The sequence below is a fragment of the Python bivittatus genome, unplaced genomic scaffold (genome assembly GCF_059951505.1).
Source record: "Python bivittatus isolate LINGU-HERP-01145 unplaced genomic scaffold, Pbiv_v1 ctg000200_np1212, whole genome shotgun sequence".
Lineage (NCBI taxonomy): Eukaryota > Metazoa > Chordata > Lepidosauria > Squamata > Pythonidae > Python > Python bivittatus.
The window spans coordinates 12,706,196-12,729,524 of NW_028277040.1; the positions used below are offsets into that span (position 1 = coordinate 12,706,196).

The following is a 23,329-nucleotide window of genomic DNA, read 5'->3' on the forward strand; positions in this document are numbered from 1 at the left end:
CAAATAGCAAGACATGTTTTATACGCTCAAAGACTGTACAGAAAATCCTTCAAAGCATCTCTGTTCTTGATATGATACAGCCATAAATGTACAAATAAATATTTTTGGATTTCCAAAATGCCTAAGAAAAATCAATATTGTTACATTAGAAAAGGCAGCAAAATATCAATCCTGCAAAATATTTCTAAGGGTTATAAAATAAAAAATAGAGATGATCAGCAATGAGAAACAACAAAAAACAATTCTTAGAATACTGTAATCACCGATAATTACATAATAAAAGATCAGAATTAATGAAAGGACATGGCAGTGGCAGGTGATAATAGATGTCTGACACTTTTGTTCTGTTTCAGAAGCTGAAAAAAAGTCAAGTTGCTTTAGTGGCCAAATAAATGCCATACCAACCAGCAATGCTTGCTTATATGTTAGTGTTTCTAAAGAGATACAGATGTACTTAATTACAGACTTAAATGACATTTGGGTTGTAAATATACCCGTATTGATTAAAAGGTTTCTAAATAACTATTATGTGCATCATTCCATAGTTATTTTCTAGTCTATCATTATGGCACAAATTCAGGAATTCTGCTCAGATAGAATTTTGAACTTTCATAACTCTTTTTCTGTGTAGATACCCTAGAAAGGTCAGTGCAAACCTTCATCATATGGTTGAAATGAATGGCTTGATGGAAGCCCAGAAGAGCTAATCTGTAGCTGCCTCAAAGCTTTTCATCTCAGTAAATAAACTGAGCACGCTTTGGATAGTTTATTTTTATTACATTTATATCCATTTATATCCCATGTTTCTTCCACCACAGAAATCAAGACGAAATGTTTGTGGCTTTCCCAACCAGTTTCCATTCAAGCACTGATTAGATCTCAGATCTGCTTCATACAGTTAGGGAGCTGACAGAGGCCACTTAAGCCATCAAGTCTAATCTCCTGTTTAGATTGTTTGTTGCCACTGAATTGAGTTCAGTTCCAGATAACTATGATGCTTATCATCTTCTTTTCTCTTTAGTAGTAATTCATAGTGCTTCAAAGACAAGCCAGTAATTCTTCTGAACCCATCCATCTATCTTATCTGTTGGCTTTCTTTTCTATTTCCCTCCTCCCCCATTATCCCTTAATATCGTCAAGTATGGTAATTTTTTTAGTCCATTATTCACTCACATGTCCAATATGTGTGCTTGCTGATGACTGCCTCCAAGAACAGTCTACCTTTACGTGGTCCTGGTCTAGTTCTTCTTGCAGTCCATGGTATGTTTACAGACCATCTCCAAATCCATGTTCCAAAGAGATCTATCTTCTTTCTCTTGCTTTTTCACAGCTATGTATTACTACCAAAAAGATCCTTTCTTTAACTATTAGCCTGAAATGTCCTTATCCTCTATAATTTTTTTGTGGCTTTCCCAACCAGACACAAAATCTGTCATTGCCTTCCTCCTTAGAATTAGTCTCCTCTTTACTTCTCCAGCACACTGTCCATATTTATTTAAGCCCCCAAACCCAAAACTATTTACCTCTTCACTTCTTCACCATCCAGTGTACATATTTCACTTTCCATAATTACTTTCACAGGCCTTGTTGTAGTGAAGAAAAGATCTTATGCTGCTTTCTGATCTCTGTTTTTTTCTGAAGTTTGTCTATTGAGCATTTTTCTCTCCATGTATGGTTCGATTCTAAGAACTTAAGCAAAACTCTGAGTGCAGAATTAGTGCAATGGTTCAGTAATTTGCACATTCTCTTGCATTCCTTTCATTACATGCTAATCTTTTCCAATCTCTATCCCACCCAGTCTTGTTTCATATTTATTGACACGGAGCTGTTAGCACTTGAACTGGCCCTTCTGCAACTTTTTAAACAGTTCAGTACAGTACAGTAGGTATTTTATCTGCATATGGTACATGTTGATTTTACAGCTGGTCTATTGCATGTCATACCTCATTTTCTAATGGATTCAGTTACCAAATATATTCTCTCTTTACAAATGTTTCTGTCATTTTATAATCCTTTTTGTAAGTGGTTTGGTATTGTTTTCAATCTTCCCTTAATCTCATTTGTTTCTATCAGATAGCTCCTGTGATTACTCTTGAGTACTCCTATCTCAACATTTTTCTTGTGATTGCTCAAATCTTCTTATACCTAATTTTATTTTTCTTCTATATTCCTCTATTTGTTGATATTCTTGACTCAGACAGCTTTTCTTATGCCTTGCTCTTTTGTGACTTGATGTACAACTTGCTATTGCCCAATGATTTCATCATCCTTGGCTATCATGATAGTTTGTTCTGAAACTCACTTGGATCTTTGACAGCAATAATTCATGATCTATGCTACAATCTCCACATGGAAGCATCTAGCTAACTGGATTGGACTTTTCCATCTACTGTTTCCTATTGTATAATCTTTTTTGATTCTGGTGTTATCAATCCAGGAATGTCCATGTGCAGTATCTGAGTTCATCTTGCTAAAAGCAGGAAATGGCAATAAACAAAGGCCTCTCTTCATGAAATTCAAAAACCCTGCATTATTGTGATTATCCTATCCAAATTTTCCTATGATTCTAGGTTACTTAGGTTCTTCCAAATTTGCATTTTAATCACCTAGCTACTAGCAACATGTTGTTTTCTGATGCTGCATTTAGATCATTATCCTTTATATCAGCCAAAGGCCAGGAATATTAAACACTACTAAAGATAGTAAAATAAAATAAAGTAAAACTTTAGATAATATCAAGGTGGTCAACAAACTGAGTTATAACTGCATTAGTTGGTGCCTCTTTTTTATGCTGCTACAATTTGGGTTATAGAGGATTTGAAGTCTATGAAAAGTAAATTCATAAAAGTTATCTGTTTTTCCAAGGTATTGATGAGGCAGGAGTAAGATGTAAGTATTACAGATGTTCATATAGATGGTGGAGTAAAATAATACATGATGAGAAGTTTCAATATCCCTGGTTCCACACAAGCAAACACATTTCTTGTATGGGATCTTAGAATTTCTTCCCTGTAATAATGTCAAAGACAAAATATTATGCATAGTCGAGAAAAACCTGCTTTCCTTAACTTGTGAAATATAAGCAAGGAGTGTTAACTGGCCACTTCCTAGAAGCCCTTTGCCATCCAGGCCCTGTTTTGCTTCGTCAGTCACAAGATACTTCCTTTATTATTGTATTACACATTTTAGTGCCTAAGGTTAAGCCACAAAGCAAAACTATCATTTCTTTTTCTTTTATTCTGAGTATTCAATATATACCATAGAAACTTCCACAAGTACACAGATTAACACAATGCAATATGCAGCATTCTCAAGTTCCTTGCTTCTCCTATGATATGGATGGGCCACTCAAGTTCTGTGGGCCAGATACAACTCTCAGGAGCTGCCTATCTGGCCTGCCCTCTCCCCCACCTTACATGCCCCTAGGCAGTCCACCAGTCAGCTGACTGGCAGGCTTCAAGGGATCACTTTGGATGGGAGAAAGGAGGAAACACAACTTCCCTTTTCTGTTAAACAATGATTATAGGCTTTCTGCTGGGAGGAAAGTCCCATATATATCATGGGGAAGTAGGCACTGGATATTGCCCTCAGTATTTAAAAGTTTACCCACCCTGAACTTACAACCTCATAGGCTGCATTCAGACATAGCAAGAGAGTATGAATTAACTAGACTAAGAATTACTATTGTGCCATCCACGCTATCTCCTTTTTTCCCCTCTCTCATATATATAAATGCAAAATATCTGTGTTTGTTCAACCAACATTATCTACCCATTAAATTATGATATTGATATTTAACTTCTGTCTATAATTCTGACTTGCAAACTAGGTTCAAATCTTTAATTGGACATTTGTTTGCAGTCCACAGTTAAAAAGAAAAGCTTTTATCACACAGCCTCATCTCTAAAAGGAAACTAGTTTAACAAACTTCAGAAGTTTTGCATTACAGAATACAACTGAAAAGAGCAGAAGTAAAGTATGGAACATTCAGATGCAATGTTAATTTTCCTTCTGATTAACCACACTTTTTTGAGAGAGTTACACGTGAAAATAACAATAAAATAGAAATACTAAAATCTAACCAAGACAGCCAATTTGGCATAGAGATTAAGGCATCAGGCTAGAAACTGGGAGACCATGAGTTGTAGTCCTGCCTTAGATACTAAGCCATCTGAGTGACTTTGGGCCGGTCACTCTTTCTCAGCCCTAGGAAGGAGGCAATGGCAAATCACTTCTGAAAAACTTTGCCCAGAAAATTGCAGGGACTTGTCAAGGTAGTCACCAGGAGTCAACAGTGACTCAATGGCACACACACATTACCTCAACTGAGGATACCTTTAAAATAAATTTATCTAATTGATTAGCTGTCTTAATGTGCAAACATATTTTTCAATATGCTAGTTTAATCAAGTTGGAATTGACAACAAAGATACAGAAATAGTGGGTAACTTCTGCCTTTTAGGATTAACTATTGATAGTAAAGGAGCCAGCATTCAAGAAATATGCCCTGACTAGCACTTGGTAGAGTAGCAGTTAAGGCCCTGGAAAAATATTCAGATACCAGGATGGGCCTATATCTGTAAGATTGCTGAGAATACCATGGATGGCCCGTAGAACAAACAAATGGACCATCAAACAAGTTCTCACTTGGGCACAAATGGTCAGGCTCAAATCATCATACTTAGGACACATTATGTGAAGACCTAGCTTTCTGGAGAAGTCTATAATGCTGGAAAGGTGGAAGGAAAGAGGAGAGGAGGACAACCAGCAAGGTGGATGGACTCAATTACAGCAGTAATGGGTGCACTGCTGGAAGACCTGAAGGACCAAATTAGGGACACATTGTCTGAAGAAAATCTATGATCACTAAGAGTCAACACCAACCTGGTGGCACATAATCAATTTTAAACTAGAGAACATTTCAAAAAAAGGAATTCCCAGTTCTCTGATTTCAAACTATACATACATAAAATGTTACCCCAGTAACAAGTGACATTTTTAGATTAAAGAATTTGATTTTGTTCATTTCCCTGGAGGCTAGCATGACAGGAGATGATATCACTGTGCTTTAAGTATAATATTATTTGACAGACTAATGTATACATGGAGGAACATTTACTATTGGCAGAATTCTAGTAAAACTTGGAATGTTGCCAATATTATGACAGAAACAGCAAGTTTATGCTTTTCACAACAATTTAAAAGAAAAGTTTCGTTGAAAATCAGACCCACAAAATAGGAAGAGTTTCACTAGTTCTGATATGCACAAAATAGACTGAGAGCTGTAATCTGATGAATAAGAATAAGCTCTGCAGGTTAATTCTACTGGCCAAAACAGAAGTATAATATATCTGGCTAAGTACACTAGATGACACTTAATACTGTGTTTTGAGAGAATTAAATGAGAAATAAAGCACCTGGTCCTACTCTGCTTGAATTGTGAAAAGGGAAAGCCCTTAAGAAGAGCCCTTACAGACCCAACATTTAGTTTTCTACTACTTATTCAAAGACGTATTTTTGTCAGTTTTCTATCCTTTTTGCTAGTTACAGTTTCAAGCAATTATTTCTAACCTAATAGATTGTACTTCCTTTTTAATGACATAACGGAATCCACAAAATGTGCTCTACAAATAAAACCTGTGACAGAACTTACAATTGCTAATGACTCCTCCAAGTGGATCACCTTTGAAGTCAAACTCAATGTCCATATATTTTCCCTGGAAAGAGAATACAAAAAAATAAGACTGAAATGTTTCCTTTGATTTACATGCTGCATAGCAAGTTCAGTGTTTTGAGATATACATTTAAATGTAAAAAATATTTAACAATATTGAACCAATCTAAATTGTGTTACTTTAAATAGATCATATTGTATAAAGCATTGTTCTTATAGGCTCATTTATCTCACAGCCTATATAAGAACAATGTCATTAAATTAGTTTTTGTAAGTAACTTTAAAAAATCCATACATTTATCCTTTGGAAATTTCTAAGAGTTTCTAAGAACACTTCTGTTGTGAAGGTTTCATACAAACAAACACACATGCAGACCAATGATCTAATATGGGTAAGCAAATTGTATGGATTTTCTTCTCTTAACCATCAGATTGTAAAGGTTGTTCTTTCACAATGTTCCCTGCTTTATGGGACTGAGATAGGGCAGGCTTCATACATTCACTGTAATATCGTATGTGTGTGTGTAGATGGGTGTGTGTGCGTGTATTGTGATCATACATGGGAAGCCACAAAGCTTGAAATTTCCAAAGAGATCTTTGGATTTGGACTAAATTTAGGTATATTGCCTTGAGCTCCTGAATGGATGGATGGAAGGAAGAAAAGAGTACAAACAGGCATGCAGCTGGTTCCAAAGCAATCTAAACCTGTTTTTTGGCTCGTGAAATCTAGACTTTGGGGCACATCTTTAACGTAACCCCTACACATGAGGTCCAAGTTTCCAAACCAGAGAAAAGAAAAACACTGCAAATAGCACAAAGGATTTTCAGTAAAAGTAAGGTACCCTAACTTCCAAAATAATGGAATAAAGCCCCTTGCCACTGCTGGTCTGGGCAGATACTGCCAGTCCCTTGCTACTATTGTTTCTCCTACAAAAAAAAAGGTTCAGCCTTTCTCCTTACGATTTAATTTTTTCACTTCAGAGTTCATTTCAGATAGTTGTTCAATAACTACTTTAAACAAGAATAAGGAGTATTACTATTTACTGCGATAACAACAATAAAGGCCACATCAGGAAAAACTATCAACAAGTCATAATGCCAATGTGGTTTCTACAGATTTTCATAACTGCAGAGGCATGTCTTTCGTGTAATCTCCAACATTTTCTACGTAAATCAGCAAGTTCAAAACTGTCGCATGTTCTATATGTAGGACTAACAGTTATATTTTAGGAACATTATATTGTGCTACGCTCAACTGTGCAGAGGGAAACAGCGAGTCATTTGTTATTTGACTTGGGCTTTGACCTGAACTTCGCTCAGATGGATCAGAGTTGAAGGGAAACTAACCAACAGCAGAATGTTCAGAAATGACAATGCTGATTTGATTGAAGATAGATATGGCCAACCTGCTGCCCTTTGCAAGCTATCAGTTCATTGTTATGAGAAAAGCCATTTGTCCCTTCCTGGCAAACACTGAGAAAAAAAAGGGGGGTGCCAGAGAGGGTGATCTGACACATTTCTGTTTCTAATGCTGCCCACTATTGGCATATAATTTGAACTCAACAAATTATTTCTCTGGAAAGGTAGCCCACAGCTACATACAGAGCAGGCACAAAACAAAACAAAAAAAAGGAAAAAAGTAGGAAAAACCAGATAACAGACAGTATCATTTCAGATAGGAGAGCTTAAGCAAGATGCCCTAGAGCCAGCCTCATTATTCTTACTGCCCTTCACTTGCTCTGTTCCATGGCCCCAATGTGCAGCATTGCCTAAAAGGGAGGAACACAGTCAGTAAAAAGGAAGAACAGAGCCAGAGAATATTGGGGGGGGAGGCAGGGTCTCAAGAAATGTCTATGATTCTGATCTGCTTTGCTTTCTGATTTCTGACAGCAGATCTGAAAAGAGAGCCTCACATAAGACAGCAAGAAAACACGTTGCAAAGACGAGGGGGTGGGAACAGATATAAATACAATGACTGTAATTTGAAAGGGTGTTCTAAAGTACGTGAATAGAATGTAGGCATGCAGTGAAGGTGACAGCCAATGGTTTCACCCTATCTGGGCTTTGTGTTCCGCTGGTTTTATAGACCCTCTTGAAGGTCCTGCTATATACTAAGATAAAGGGACAACTTAAATAAACTTAAATAAAAGCCCTTTTTTCATGGTCAATGGACCAATGACAGAAACAACCCTTGTATCTCTATGGGACAAAAATAAAATATGTGTACAGGTAGTCCTCACTTAACTACCACAATTGGGATAGGCAACTCTGTCGCTAAGCAATGCGGTCATTAAGCAAGACATCACGTGATCATGACGGACTTACATCACTTTCCCTGCGGTTAAGTGAATCACCGCCATCATTAAGCAAGACATCATGACTTGTGATTTCACTGCCAGCTTCTCCATTGGCTCTGCTTGTTGGAAACCGGTTGTAAAGCATGCAAATGGTGATCACGTGACTGAGGGAGCTGCAACTGTTGTCAATGCCCACCGGTTGCGAAGTGCCCAGATCTCAGTCACGTGAACAAGGGGACGCTGTGACAGTTATAAGTGCAAGGACTTGTTGTAAAGTTACTTTAGTGCCGTTGTAACTTTGAACAGTCGCTAAACAGGGCAGTTGTTAAGTGAGGACTACCTGTATTAACAGCAATATAATGAAGTAACATACCCAGTACCTGACTTTGTAAAAGTGCTCATTTTTGCCACATTCTCTCATACACACACACACACGCACACTCATATACACACTATTTTTGTCACATGGCTTTTAGACAACCAACTAAGCCAACAATAATCTAAATCTAAATCTAAATTATAATTATGCAGTCAGACAGTCCTAAATTTATCCTGCTATTGGCTAAGATGTGATGTAGCCCTCTTGTCTCTGTGTTGGTACATTTCTCCAAAAGAATGTCTACCTCAAGCACAAAATACTTCTATGATACATTTTCATTCACAAAGGACTTTTGTTTCAAGCCTACTAGCTATAGTTCTTAATAAATAGATAATTTTTTCCCAATTATATGTATTCATCATTGTACTCAATCCATTGTCTAACTACATACATTAACCTGATTTTAAGGAATAATATATATTATTTGACATGAGTCCATCACATATGTTCAGCTTTCAATACTTAGGGCAGTATTTTCTCAACCTTGGCAACTTTAAAATGGGTGGCTGGAGAATTTGGGGAGTTGCTGTCCACCCATCTTAAAGTTGCCAAGGTTGAGAAATACTGATTTAGGGTATAAAGTTGCAGCAAGCACTTCATTCTTTTATTCAAGGTATTTCCTGGAATACCACAGCAAGAGTCCTGAAAACAGTTACCTACATCTAAGTATGACAAATCTGGCTATGCCACAGTATTGGGTTAAATCCAATATTCCTCTACGAACAGAAAGAGAGTTGCATTTGCAGATGAGACCCCAGAAGAACCTGGGGAAGAACTGTACATATATAATTTCCTTAACAGAAAGACTAAGGAAAAACGAAACACTAATCAGTATGGAACATTTATTCTACATTCCACTGTAGTTCTATCATTTCAGTAATATTGATTAGCTCTCTGACCAAATTACTTGCATGTTTTTACTTACAAATCTAGATGAGTTATCATTTCTTACAGTTTTGGCATTTCCAAAGGCTGGTAGGAAGAAAAAAGAAAATTAAACATATGCATGATTTAGCAGTAAAGCTGAGCATATATTCAAAAATACAGTTACTACTTAAGACTGCACTGAATAAATTAGATAATTCAAAATGAAGCAGTCATAATTTAAAGAAGTTTAATGTAAATGGAAACAAAATAAGTAGGAATTCTACAGCTAGTGTAATGGCCTATGTACAGCATTTTATTACAATACATTAGAATTTATTCAAGATATGATGGCCTGTTCATTAATGCATTGGTAGTTAATAGTTTGCCATTAGCATCCATTTTTACCTAAGAAAGATCTGGATTTCGAGCGCTCAACTTAGAGGGCCAAAGTAAGTATGTATGCACTGCATATGTAAGTTTAGCCAAGTGTCAGAGTTACAAAGAGAGATAGGGCGTACAGGTAAAGCGAGAAGCAGTGACTGGTAGTGCATTATCAGGCCTACTAGGTCCACACTGAGGGATACAGCCATAATCCTAGCATGGTTTTGCAGGCAAATGTCTCAGGTTCAAACCCCAGTAATTCCAAGTGGGAACGGGAAAGGATCCTGTCTGAAAATCTGGAAAGTAGGGACCCATCAATGCAAACAATGCTGAAATAGATGGGTAAAAGGTCTGATTCAGTATTAATGAGCAGTTTTACATGCTCATTAATGTCCCTACAGAGTTCTGTTTCTTAGATATACAATTTCATGAATAACTCTGACAGTGATGATGGGTAATTTCCAAATATCATGTCCAACTACTGTACAACCTTGTATGAACAAATAGTTGACTCCCAAACTTAGCTATTTCATCCAAACCATCATCTTATGGGATTATGGGCTGTATTTTCCCTGGTTTCTGCAAACCAGAAAATGAGGAGGGGAATCACGAACAGCTAGAGTGAGTATATGATCATGCTTATTCATGTAACGCTAAGCCATAGTTTGGTGTGATGTCTGAACTCTACTGTTCTCTATTACACTGACATAATTACTAGTTCATAGGGTTTTACAATCCATCCCAAAGTGAACAAATTACCCTTATTTTTGTCCCACACCATATTCTGTGGAATTAATGTGTTAGGTTACTTTGTGCTAATTGTATTAAATGGTGACCTTCTAATGTGGGTAAAATGGTAATTCTAATGTGACAAAGAAGTGTGCTGATTTTCCTTGCTCCCATACATAAGCGAACATTCAAATCAACTGGATATTTGAAATGTTATTTCTGCTTCACTAAGTTTGGATTTTGAAACTTCCCTGGATCAAAGCACCGAAGCCAGCCAGAAGGCAAAGCGTATGCTGAAATAATTGTTCTAAAAATTTAATATCGTGCAGAATTCACAAGCAATAAATCATCTTCCAGTCATCAGGCTGCATATCATTAAGCATGAGACTAAAACACTAGGACCATTTATATATGCATGCAGAATCAAATACAAATGGTCTATTATAAGAGTGTAGAGGCAAATTCTTCATTTCACCATAAGTTCATTGTTTCCCTATGTTCCCCTACAGTAGCTGGAATGCAAAACTCAGTCATTGGTAACTTAGGCAAGCAAATATATAGGACATTTTTGTACAATAATTTCATGCAGTGGCAAAAGACAATGCAATCTAAATAAAGTTAAGACTAAAGCAAAACTGGTTCCAACTTGTTCTTTAATAAAGCAAACATATTTGTCAACTTTTACATGACAAATATTTGGAAAGAAGATATATATAAAACAGTGTTACTCAGATCAAAGCAGAAGGGCAATAGATGTTGTTACACCATTTATTTGCCAGAAGTAAAAATTCCTGCAGCTGACATAATACTTTTTACCATGAATATTTCAAAGATGTTACAGTCTCTGAAATGGCAGCAAGCAGGGAAGTAGTTTTCTACACACACTTCACCTTCATTCCCATCCAATATGGTATGGCAGTGATGGGCATGCCCCGGTATGCCCATGTAACACCTCTGCTTTGTGAGCTGCACTGGCTGCCAGGTGGTTTCCAGGTACAATCCAAGGTGCTGGTTGCTACCTATAAAGCCCTACATGGCATATGGCCTGGTTACTTGAGGGACTACCTATCCCCCATAGTATCTGCCTGGCCAATTAAATCCTGCAGGGTTGGTGCGCTCCAGGTTCCTTCAATTAAACAATGCCACCTATTGAGACCTGGAAGTGCGCCTTCTCTGTAGCAGCGCCTGCCCTCTGGAATGAGGTTCCTCCTGAGATTCAAATGGCCCACACCCTACTGGCATTTCAAAGGGCCCCAAAGATGTGGCACTTCGCCCAGGCCTTTGGTGAGGATGAGTGATGCCCCTTTCTTCCTTTTCCTTGTTCCCACCTGGGTTTGTTTCCTTTTCCATCTTTGTTCTTTTGTCTTGTGCGGTTTTTGTCTTGTTGTTTGTTTTTAAATGTTTTTAACAATTGGGAGTCAAGCAGCATATAAATTTAATAAATTATTATCTGTAACTTGATGCCTTTCTGATTTAAAAGTTAAAATCATGTAAACTGACAGGGGATAACAGCTGGGCAACAGATAACAGTATTCTACAAGTCCATCTCTACCAAACAGCTGACTGGCAAAATTTTAACTTTTAAATAGCTAACGCTGTTTAAAGGAAATTACAAAGTTGGGTGATTTTGAGCCAGTCACACTCTCTCAGCCCAACTCACCTCACAGGATTGTTGTGGGGAAAACAGGAAGAGGAAGGAGTATTAGGTATGTTTGCCCCCTTGAGTTATTTATAAAAATAATAAAGGCAGGATTAAAAAAAAGTCTTTAAAAAATCTACAAATATACTTCTTGTGCTGGCAATACCAACCACATTGTTTACTCTGCACTGACTGCCAGGATCCATATTTTCAGTTAGGGCTCTCTTTACAACACTCGTCAATCCTTATATTAGTTTTGCCCCCTTAACACCTCCCCCAAAAGCTTTATGTATGTCATGCAGTAGAAATTACCCTAGAGTTTGAGAATATGATATTGCAAAAGTTTTAATAGCTTTATTCCTGTACTATACTAAAGGATTGGTAGCCACTTCAAACATAAACCACATAAAAAGCTATGTGAAAAATAGCTTCCCTTTTGGTTTGGCTGATCTTTTGACAATGCTGGTGAAAACTCACCCCAAGTGCCCAGAGGAAAAGATCCCTAAAGAGCAAATGTTAACTACCACAGGAGCTCGTTCCATAGGACTGTCCTGTTGGAAGGAGCCTAGATATGTCTTAATTCTTAAATGGTTATTTATGGTATTTTTATATACCATTGTTTGTATTTATTGTAAATCATTTTGGGAAGAGTCTTATCTGAAAAGGTGGGACGTAAACAATCTCAGTAAATAAATAGCAACATGCCTGCTCATACTTTACCTAAGATCAAATGTACTAGTTTAATAAGATATATCATTTGCAAATACAGCATATGTATTATTTTGTCATTTATTGTCTGTAAGTCTGTTTTTCCAGTCCTAGTAGCATTCTAATGGCATTATACTTCCAAAAGATAGCAAAATATTCTTTAAGAATGTTATTTGAATACTGCTTTGCATGTTTAAAAGGAAGAAAGAAAATTAATGGCAGAAACTCAGGCTATGACAAATATGGCCAACTGTGAATCAGATAAAGGTAGAATGCAAGCAAGTATGTGGGAGTTAAACATAGCTATAAGCTATAAGTATGTCCCTATTGTGAATGTTTTGCAGAGCTGAATAATTTATCACAATCTGATGTTTTTGCTGTACATTCAAGAATTATTAATAAACTTCTACCAAATCTCCATCAGTATTAGTTACTAGCCCCTTACCTTCAAGCACTGGATTAGACTGTAAAAGTTGTTCTTTTACTTGATTAACTTCTGCTCCCTTGCCACAAACTGCTGCTACGTAAGACATGACAAGTTTGCTGGCTTCTATAGGTTATAAAAGAGAGAAAAAATCAGTTATATTCCACACAAAATAGTTTATAGTACAAATCCCTGAATCACTCAGATATACAGTAATGCACTTCTCAAGTTTATCCTTGTTTTCTACATTTATTTTTGTTTATTATCTTGGTAACATAGTGTACTTTTATCAGAGTGACAATGAAGGAAGACATGTATGAATTATTTGTCTAGTATTGTTTAATATATTTATATCCTGTCTTTTCACTCAGGAATTCAAGGAGGCCTACATAGCACACCCTTTCCTCACAAAAACCCTGTAAGTTAGGTTGAGCTGACAGAGAATGACTGGCCCAAAGTCTCCCAATGAACTTCGATGGCTGAAGGTTACATCTAATAGAGGCATTTGATAAAGGAGAAAATAGGGAACAGGTCTCCATACCATCTACTAAGTCTTACGTTAGTCCTCTATTAAAAGAACACCGTAGCCTTGAAATCAGTGTATGCAAGTCAGTAAATGTAATATAACAATAATCTGAAGCATCCAAATAAAACTACATTTTATTTGATTTTGAGTTTTGAGTATTGATATTGCATCAACGTTTGCTACCTCTTACCAATTACTAAACCCAGATCAAAGTCTTGTTAGACTGTTGGACCAGGATATTGGGAATTACTATCTTCAAACAGCCAGTATGGTGTAGTGGTTAAGGCACCAGGCTAGAAACTGGAAGACCATAAGTTCTAGTCCTGACTGAGTCATGAAGCCAGCTGGGTGACCTTTGGCCAGTCACTCTCTCTCAGCCCTAGGAAGGAGGCAATGGCAAACCACTTCCAAAAAACCTTGCCAAGAAAACTGCAGGGATTTGTCCAGACAGTTGCTAGGAGTCAAGCCTGACTCGAAAGCATCAGAGAGCCAGTTTGGTATATTGGTTAAGGCATCAGGTTAGAAACCGGGAGCCTGTGAGTTCTAGTCCTGCCTTAGGCACAAAATGAGCTGGGTGACTTTGGATCAATCACTCTCTCTCAGCCGTAGGAAGAAGGTGGCAATGGCAAACTACTTCCGCAAGACTTTGCCAAGAAAACTCTATGGACTAGTCCAAGCAGTCGCCAGGAGTCAACACTCACTCAAAGGCACCAAAAAAAAGAAAAAAAAAGCCCTCACCTCTTCAGAGAGAGGTGAATGGAGTCTTTCTGCTCTGCAATCTTCAACCATCTGAAGAATGGGCTTCGAGAAGCAACGCCTCCTTAAGGCCACATTCCTGTCCCATCAGGAAGGGTTCACTGTGTCCTCACTGCTGAGGAGGGCACTCAGAGGGCATCTGAGGTAACTCATGGTTGCTTCCCCCTCCATTTTCCTGATTTATTGCTCCCTTAGCTTTGGTATGCTGGGCTTTTATTGCTATTTAAGTATATTGATATATATTTCTCTGGCAGCTTAATTGCCTTGTGGATTCTGCTAGTTGGAAAGGTAGGGTGTTAGAATTTTGAATAAAAGAAACAACAGGTTAAATACAATAATTATCTTCTGATAAGTGTGCTGTATGTGCTGTAGGAACAGTATCTTTAAAATGGTTTTTCCTGTTTCCTTTCCTCTCTCTGATGTGCAGACATAGTGAAACCTTTATAAGGAATCCTGCTCATGCAACCTTATAGACAGATGCTATTTTGGCAAATTTGCCAAAATAACCTAAATACCCTGTCTGACTTCTACATCCTTTACTGTGACTTAAAAGGGTTACCTCTGCTTCACCATCCAATCATATGGAACTAGACTCTCTGTACCCAAATATTCCATTTCTGAATTTCCCAGAACACAAACTGAATACAGCTTATGGTGAGGTGTATTTTGCACTGCTTGCTTCAATTTAATCAAGACAAATCAACCTGTTGGTCCCTTTGAACTACTGCAGTTTTATTTTTATTTGAAGTCTAAACCAGTATAGATTAGAGTCAGTTTGATGTAGTGGTTAAAGCATCTAGAAACCAGGAGACTGAGAGTTCTAGTCCCACCTTAGGCACAAAGCTAGCTGTGGGCCAGTCACTTCAGCTCTAGAAGAAGACAATGGCAAACCACTTCTGAAGTCTTGCCAAGAAAACTGGAGGGATTAATCCAGGTAGTCTCCAAGAGTCATAATGACTTGAAGACACAGACACAGACACAAAAACAGTATAAAGTTTAGGTACCCAATTTATACTTTTGCACTCTTCTTCACTGCAGGACTCAGAACTAGTAAAGCTAGAGAGAGAGAATTCCAAGAAAAACCTAAGGTTCACTCACTTCGCTCTCTCTTTCTCTAGAATCCTTCCTAGCATACAGCTTCTCTTGCACTGACTTCCTTTTGCCTAGTCCATTCTTCATATGCTATCAATGTTCTGCACACCTTTAACTGCCAGTTCCCAGGTTTTTCTGTTTCCTCACCCAAGAACACTGATGTCCCACTTTACTGCTAGGATCTCATCTTTCCAGCCCTACATCTACCCTCCATCAGCAGCAGACACTCAGTTTTCTGAACACAGAGCACTCCACAAGCTCAAGTGAAACAGATTTATGAGTTGAGTAAGAATGAAGTCTGCTATCTGGGAGTATGGAAGTGGGCATTTTAACATGGCTAGTTAAAGTCCTAGATTTCCAAGACTGGATTAAGAAAAGAACACACATGCTAATATCCTAGAATTAGAATTAAGAAAAGGTCCAATAATAGATATATTACCTGTTTTTCCAGCTCCACTCTCCCCAGTTATAAGTATACACTGGTCTTTATCCTGGTCTCTCAAAGATCGATATGCTTCATCAGACAGGGCAAAACTATGGAATAAAGTACGACATATTGAGTTATCTAGGTCACATCCAGTGGTACTCAAGAAGCACCAAAATGTTTAAATACTTCAACAATTTTTGCTGATAAGCTTATAAAACTGTACAAATTATAGCGGACCTTTGGCTGTTACAAATGAATGTCACCAACCGCCTGTATTCTTTACTTACAGACTGCTGGCTGTTCATAAGCATCTGAAGATGAAACTGCAGTTTCTGTTCTTTAACTGCAACTCATTTACTTTATACAGTATATGCAATGGAGAAGTTGGTTATAGGCTCATATTAAGAGGCTTTTAAGAGAGGATAGGAGAGTAGTCTCAAAAATCTGGATATATCATATTACCTTTTCACAGAAAATGCTAGATATCAGAAGGCATACTTATCTGTACTCCCTGACAGCAATATCTCTCATTCAACAGGAAAAATAAGAGATGATACACAAATGCCATTCATACTAATAGTCCACCACATCTAGGATATGAAATGGCAGCCACTGGTATTTTTCACTATCAGTTCCAAAAATGGGATAGTACAGATCAGGAAACTCAAGTTTGGTAGCTGGAATACAGTAAGAGCTAATAGTGTATGTTACAGCTGCAGCTGCAGCAAGCCATCAACACACAAGACTATTCCTAGACCTCACCTAGATCATCATTAACACATGCTTCAGTTCTAGAACTCATATGGAATTATACACTATCTAAAATATTTTAAGTAGCAGTATCTCTCTCTCTCTCTCTCTTCACCCAATTCCAGTAAGATATTAACATGTATGTTTCAGTACTATGCTGAGATTACTTGGATTTATTGTCCAAGATTTTGTCCAACACACATAGGATGTTGAGATTTAAGCCATACTGCAACATGAAAGTAATTGTATGTATTTTACATCCATAAGCATGAAGCCTCCATATTTGAATATCAAATTCAAATAACTGAATAATTTTAAACATTATACATAACAACGCAGAGACTAAAATCATAGTGATCTAAACAATTTACTTTTCTTACAATATAAGAAAGGGATACAAACTATAGTTGAAATTTAAGCTGAGATGGGAAGAAAAGATATTTAAAAATTCTTCATGTATTTTTTTTCCTTATGAAATACCATGAACAGTGTTCATGCACACACAACAACTTCTAACATCTCTCATCCTCAGCTAGGAGAATTCCCCAAAATTATATTTACATTAAGGAACATTCCATGTGAGGTGGGGTGGGGATAGGGAGGGGTAGGGAATGACTATCTGGGCGAGTACTGCAGAAAGAAAAAGTATATAATACTGTATTAATAATAATGAAATCAGAACACCTTTCAGGTAAGAACTCTTAGCTGTCTTTGGCTCAAAAGGCTAAGCCAACTTGGATTTAATTAATTTTTGGATGAACCAGGACATCCCAGGCCTGTTGTCTAAACAGAAAAAATATCAGACAAATCATTTCCAAAAAATACTATTGAACATTATTTAAAACTTTTAGTAAAAATGCAAGTAAGTATAAATGTCGTAGCTCATACCATTCCCTGGTTTTCAAGCTGTTTTATAAAAAATTCAAAACCACATTTAAAGGGAGTAAAACAGTTTGGACTAAAGATTTAAGAAATTATATCTTTCTTCACTGTCAGCAGCCTTATAGTGATCTGAACAACTAGCAACCAAAACCACTGGTGTTTTTGAATGGCACTGTTTATTTGAGAAAATTCCTTGGATACAAACTGTGCCAACTTTCTTTACCAATATTCATTTTTAGGCTGACCAGAAGCAACGTTTAGTTCATATTTGTGAACCCTGCATCAAATTTGCTGATTCTACACTAAGTGAGACCTGTGTATTTTCAACTTGACAGGCTGACGTGCTGCTACAGACTTGTGCTGAAATCATTGATAGACTTTGATTATTGTCCTTCACAGTATGCAACCACTTAGTTTTAACTGCACTTACAGACTCCATTAACATAAATTAAGACATTTAATCAGTTCAACACTCTAATGGAACACAGGTAAATCTTATTAAAGTTTTATCTGGAGAGAACTACAATGGCTTAGCAGATGAACAGGACTGTCAACTCAAATTTCTTTTTCACTTTGTATCTAACGTTTAGAAGCTGTTCTTATCTCTGATTTTTTTTTTTCCAATTTCTGACACCACTGCTACAAGACTATTTTTAAGAAAACTTCATGGGTTCTGTGGAAATGAAGTGGGACAACGTACTGCTATGGTAATCTTAGCTTACAATAAATTTTGCTATAATCAAATAAAATCAGTTTATTACAGCCATAAGGCCAGATTAAATTTTGCCATAAATTTCAATAGTTTCAAACTGCTCTTTGAACTTATTCCAAGAAATAAATTTTAATTTAATTTTTAAATCCAAGTGCATACCTATTCAGCCTTGGAGTGCTCTGAATATTACCTCATCCCATTTTAAACCTTCATTTGGCTAAAACCTGCTTTTCATTTTGAGCACTTTAGTGTTATTATAGAATTATTATTATCATCATCATCATCATCATCATCATCATCATCTTATTGAAACACCTCTAGTAGTAGCGTTTTCAGTTTTTCATCTCTATGAAACGCCTCCGGCTCAGCAGTAGGTTGAAAACAATCTCAGGAGACAAATTTTACAATTTATTTTGGATAACTATCATTATTACTTCTCACAATGCACAGTTACATCAGGCACTGTCCTTAAGCATCCTGGACTAGAATTTCAGCTGATCAAATCTGATTCTGCAGGTTTCTTCCCCCGCCCCCTATCCATGGGAAAGGGCTCCATTTGGGTAATTAATGTGCAGTCTGCTACCTCCATATGCTGTTGAAGCCACACAGAATCCCACCTGGCATGAGGGATTCGCCTTCTTTAGAATCACCTTCTAAAATAAGGTCACAGTTGGCCTAAGAAAGGGAATTGTTCCACAGGTAGAGAGAGAAAAATGGATTCTAAAGGGGTGACATTCTGCAAGCGGTTTCTGATGAGCAGCAAATGTGAGTATTCATCTCTAAGTACTAAATGCCTCTGTATTAGAGTAACCTCATTGTAAAGGAGTCATGTGAGTCTGCCACTGCGAACTTCAAAACAACAGGAGCAGCCACCACCTTCATCCCCTAATTACCTACACAATCCAAACAACAGCCTGGCAGAAACTGATGCCTATTTTTTTAAGAAGCCACTCTCACTAATACAAGTATCAATAAAGAAAAAGTCCCAAATGGTATTCTGCATTTCATAAGATATACGAAAGGCCACAGTGTCTAAAGAGAAGTGACATCTCATATACAGAAAAGCCCCTGAACAGTGATCTAAAAAAAGTAAAAGTTGGTGGGGAATTCTTTCAGTTTGTTTTTTTAATGAGGCTTCTTCATGGAGCCAACACAGAATGTCAACACCTCTCTTTAAAATTTACAGATGACTTTAATTACTGTACACACACACACTTCAACAGTATCCAACAGCCTTTTCTGTTGTAATCCACTGCACTCCTAAAATGCTATTCCAGAAGCAAAGGGAAATCTTAGGGGCTTGAGCAATGACCGTAAAAAAACAAAAGAATACAATAAACTCTAATATAAGAAAGTATTTTTCAGACATGCACAAAGCTTTTAGGATTTTTTCCCTAATTTCTTACAACACTTTGGATTAAATTACGTATCTCAAGAATATCATCTGTACTTTCAATTGGCGAGTAGCAGATAGAAAGGAGTACTGGTAGTCCTCACTTCAGAACCACAATTGGGACCAGAATTTAGGTCGCTAAGCGATGCAGTCGTTAAGTGAATTATCACGTGACCACTTTGCTTAGCAACCGCAATCCCGGCACTCCTGGCTGCCGTTGTTAAGTGAGAATCATGGGTTGTTAAGCAGACAAAAGCCCCAGGTAAGGAGCATGGGGGTGTCTCGGGGGGTGGGGGAGGCCCGGCACAGGCCACGCATGAGTTGGGGGTGCTGCAGTGTGACACAAAGCCGCAGCCACCCCTGGAAACCTCAGCTGCCCCAGCTCAGCCCAGCAGAGCTTACGACTGCAGGGGTGCTGCAATTCCCCCCACCCACCTATCTCCCCCACACCTATGCCCTTTTGGCCACCCTGCACTGTGGCCCTTGGCAGCGGCAGCACCACGGCTGGGGCTGAAGTACAGACCCGAGGCCTTCAGGAGTCTTAGTGTCCTATTCTTGCGAGACTGGGGGAAGACCAGAAGTTTTCCAAAAGATCATGAGAATGGGATGCTGGCTTGCAGAAGGTATGCGACGCACAGCTTGGGGAAGGAACAGGATGGGACACCAGCTTCAGGGAAGGAATGAGAGGCATGGCTTAGGGAAGGAATGGGATGCCGGCTTGCAGAAGGTATGGGACACACAGCTTGGGGATGGAATGAGACAACAGGACGCCAGCTTTAGGGAAGGAACGAGAGGTGCGGCTTGGGGAGCAGCGCAAGGCGGTGAAGGTCAGTGGTGTGGGGCCTGAGGTGGCATTTCTCAGTGGCACTGGCAGTGCTGGGGCTGAAGTCAAGACCTGGGGTGTGGTGGCAGTTGGCTGAGACTGCTGAAGGCCTCAACTTCAGCCCTAGCCTCAGCGCTGCTGCTGCTGAGTGCCGCTGTGCAGGGTGGCCAAAGGGGCACAGATGGGGGAGAGACAGGCGGGTGGGGGGTACGGCAGTGCCCCTGCGGTCATAAGTGCGGCCAGGCTGCCGGAGTGTCCAAATTTTGATCATGTGACTGCAGGGGTGCTGTAACAGCCATATCTTCAGGCATTGGTTGTAAGTCCAGTTTTTCAGTGCCATCGTAATTTCAAATGGTCACTGAACGAATGGTGAATTTCCCAATTCACAATCACTACTACAGGAGAGGCTGAAAAGAAGCACTTACTTATATGTAATCAGATTTGCTTTGCATTTTGGTATCAAGGATCTGAGTAGGCGCTAGTCCACACAAAAATTCTAACGCATCCAACTGGAGTCATCAGTCATACCACAGAGCACTAAAGCAGCATCAGCTGCAAATTACTTGAAGTAGCCACAACCTTCTTCTCCACTCTGGAGCTGGTGAGGGGGGAATCACCTCTGCAGCTATACATTGGCCGCACTACAGGGGCAGTAGAGAAAATCCCTGCTGAACAGGAGTATCAGGAATTGTAGGATTCTATCCCTTCCCTAATTTCAAACTTGGTCTAGAGAGGGGAAAGATTTTGCCTATTTTATTTAATAACAATTACCCATTGGACATTGTACAAAACACCCATTGGACAAAAGAGTCTCCTCCAAAACAACTATAAAATAATGCACTGGCCAAGTTTTGGGCTGGCACTGCAGTCCACTGTCAACCACAAAAGCTCACTAGGTCATTTTAGCCAGTCACTCTCTCTTAGCCCTCTACCCCACAGGATTGTTTTTGTGGGAAAAATGAGAGGAAGGAACACTATATATGCTGCTTTGAAGGCAAGGCAGAATGTAAGCCTAAGAAGCCTACAAATAAAAATATGCAATTAAGTACAGAAAAACAAACAAACATAACCACTAAAACCAGACATAAAACACTAAAATCAATCATGCATTAAAATTAAGAACCCACTAACAGTCCTAGGCCACGTGTCTAATGAGTTAGTGAGAATGCATGTCTTTAGAGTCCTTCCATAGGAGTTTGAAGATAAGGAATGGTATATCCCATCTACAAGTGAATTCCATTCGAATTTGGAAAAAAGAAGAAAAAAAACCCCTGTATCTTTCAAGGCTGTCAATTTTATTGATCTTACAAACTGTTAAACAGTAAGGGCCTCAGGGTCAGATTAACATATTGGATTAATTATATGGAATGCAAATGATCCCCCATTTTTTTATCTGTCTCATTTTTTTGGTGATTTTTTACTCTTATGAATCAAGATGATCATGCATAGTTTAGATATGTTAGTTTCTGTTCAATTAGCAGCATCCTGCAGCAGCCTATACTAATAGGCCCAATTCTTCCACAGAACTAAATAGTCACAGAGTGTGTAAATCTCATGACAAACAATGATGAAAGGCCAAACCTTAGTTCATCATTCTCCTACCCAGCCAGGAAGATCATGAAGTTGTTCAACCTTGCTGTCATTTAAAGCAGACTTTGATTCTCATATCTGAATCAGATATGGCAAGTATACCTCAGAGTTCCATGACTGACTTCTTTTGATGTACACAATAAATGAGATTTACACGTCTTTGCCACAGGCAAATCCCCTGATTTTTATAGAACCAATTATACAGAGCTTTTCTTTCTGCCATCCTAGCCCAAAAGCATATCTGATCAGCCATTCAAAATTCTACAAAAAGAAAGTTCCATGACAAAGTACGACTACAAGCAATACATATATCAACACTCATTCATATCTATTAGCATTAGCAGCCCATAATCAAAATGCATGTATAGACCTTTTTATTTATTTCCATGTCAAGACCACTGTACCCCAGGCACACCTTTATCTTCATTTGGTTCTTAATGGAACTCTAGCTCTTCAAACAAGATCTTAAAGAAGTACCTTCATGTAAATGTTTAATTCATATTAACAGCTCTGTCAGCCATAATGTATCACCCACACTCACCTTTCCTTCCCTTCCAGCTCTGACACTATTATTTTGAATTTGGAAAATTAAACTTCAAGAGAACCTAACAAGGCATTATTAGCCTTCAATTTTCATCATGTCATCATGACATTCTTTTGCTCTTAACATATTATCCTTTGAAAGCCAATATATTTAGTGAAAACTCTTAATTTATAGGCCAGTTAGCTTAATGTCAGTTTGAGGTAAAATGGTAGAAAGTATGGTTAAAGAAAAAAATCAAGCTTGAGCAAAAAGGCAGCAACATGGCTCCACAAGGATAAGTTGTTTCACCAACTTTCTAGACTTCGCAGTCCTCACAAGCATGTAGACAGGACTAAGCCAAAAGATATGGTGTACTTAGGTTTTCCAGAAAACTGTAACATTCTCCTGTACAAACTCAGTAGCTATTATATAAAAAGACATGTGCTATATAAACCAGGGGGGTGGGGGGAGAGAAATACAATTTTCATTCAGAAAAATGTTCATATTAGAGAGATATTCAAAGTGAAGTGCCCTCAGGGATCACAGCTGCAATTTGTAAGGTATAAAAAAGAATTCAAAAGAGATGCTTAGTAAGCTGTGTCAGCATGAAAGATGTACCTCTCCTTGAAGTATTAAAGCAGCCACATCCTTTGGAAGATTTCTCCTGCTATTTTGAAAGCTAACCCTAATTGCCCACATTTATAACACTTTCGCTGGGAATGTCAATGAAGTAAAACAGCTGTACACACACACACAT

At 38.1% G+C, this 23,329-nt stretch overlaps 1 protein-coding gene across 6 annotated transcripts in view; it reads right to left on the bottom strand.

Annotated features, from left to right (window-relative positions):
- Positions 1 to 23,329, bottom strand: part of MYO1B (myosin IB) — a 129,185-nt gene that overhangs the window by 52,391 nt on the left and 53,465 nt on the right. For all 6 annotated transcript variants that reach the window (XM_088135702.1, XM_025165067.2, XM_007420392.4 and 3 more), the window contains exons 4-7: positions 15,912 to 16,006; positions 13,120 to 13,224; positions 9,276 to 9,322; positions 5,654 to 5,717 (exon numbers count right to left, since the gene is read on the bottom strand). In XM_088135702.1, coding sequence (XP_087991828.1) covers positions 5,654 to 5,717; positions 9,276 to 9,322; positions 13,120 to 13,224; positions 15,912 to 16,006 — 311 coding nt within the window. The remainder of the gene's footprint in view (positions 1 to 5,653; positions 5,718 to 9,275; positions 9,323 to 13,119; positions 13,225 to 15,911; positions 16,007 to 23,329) is intronic.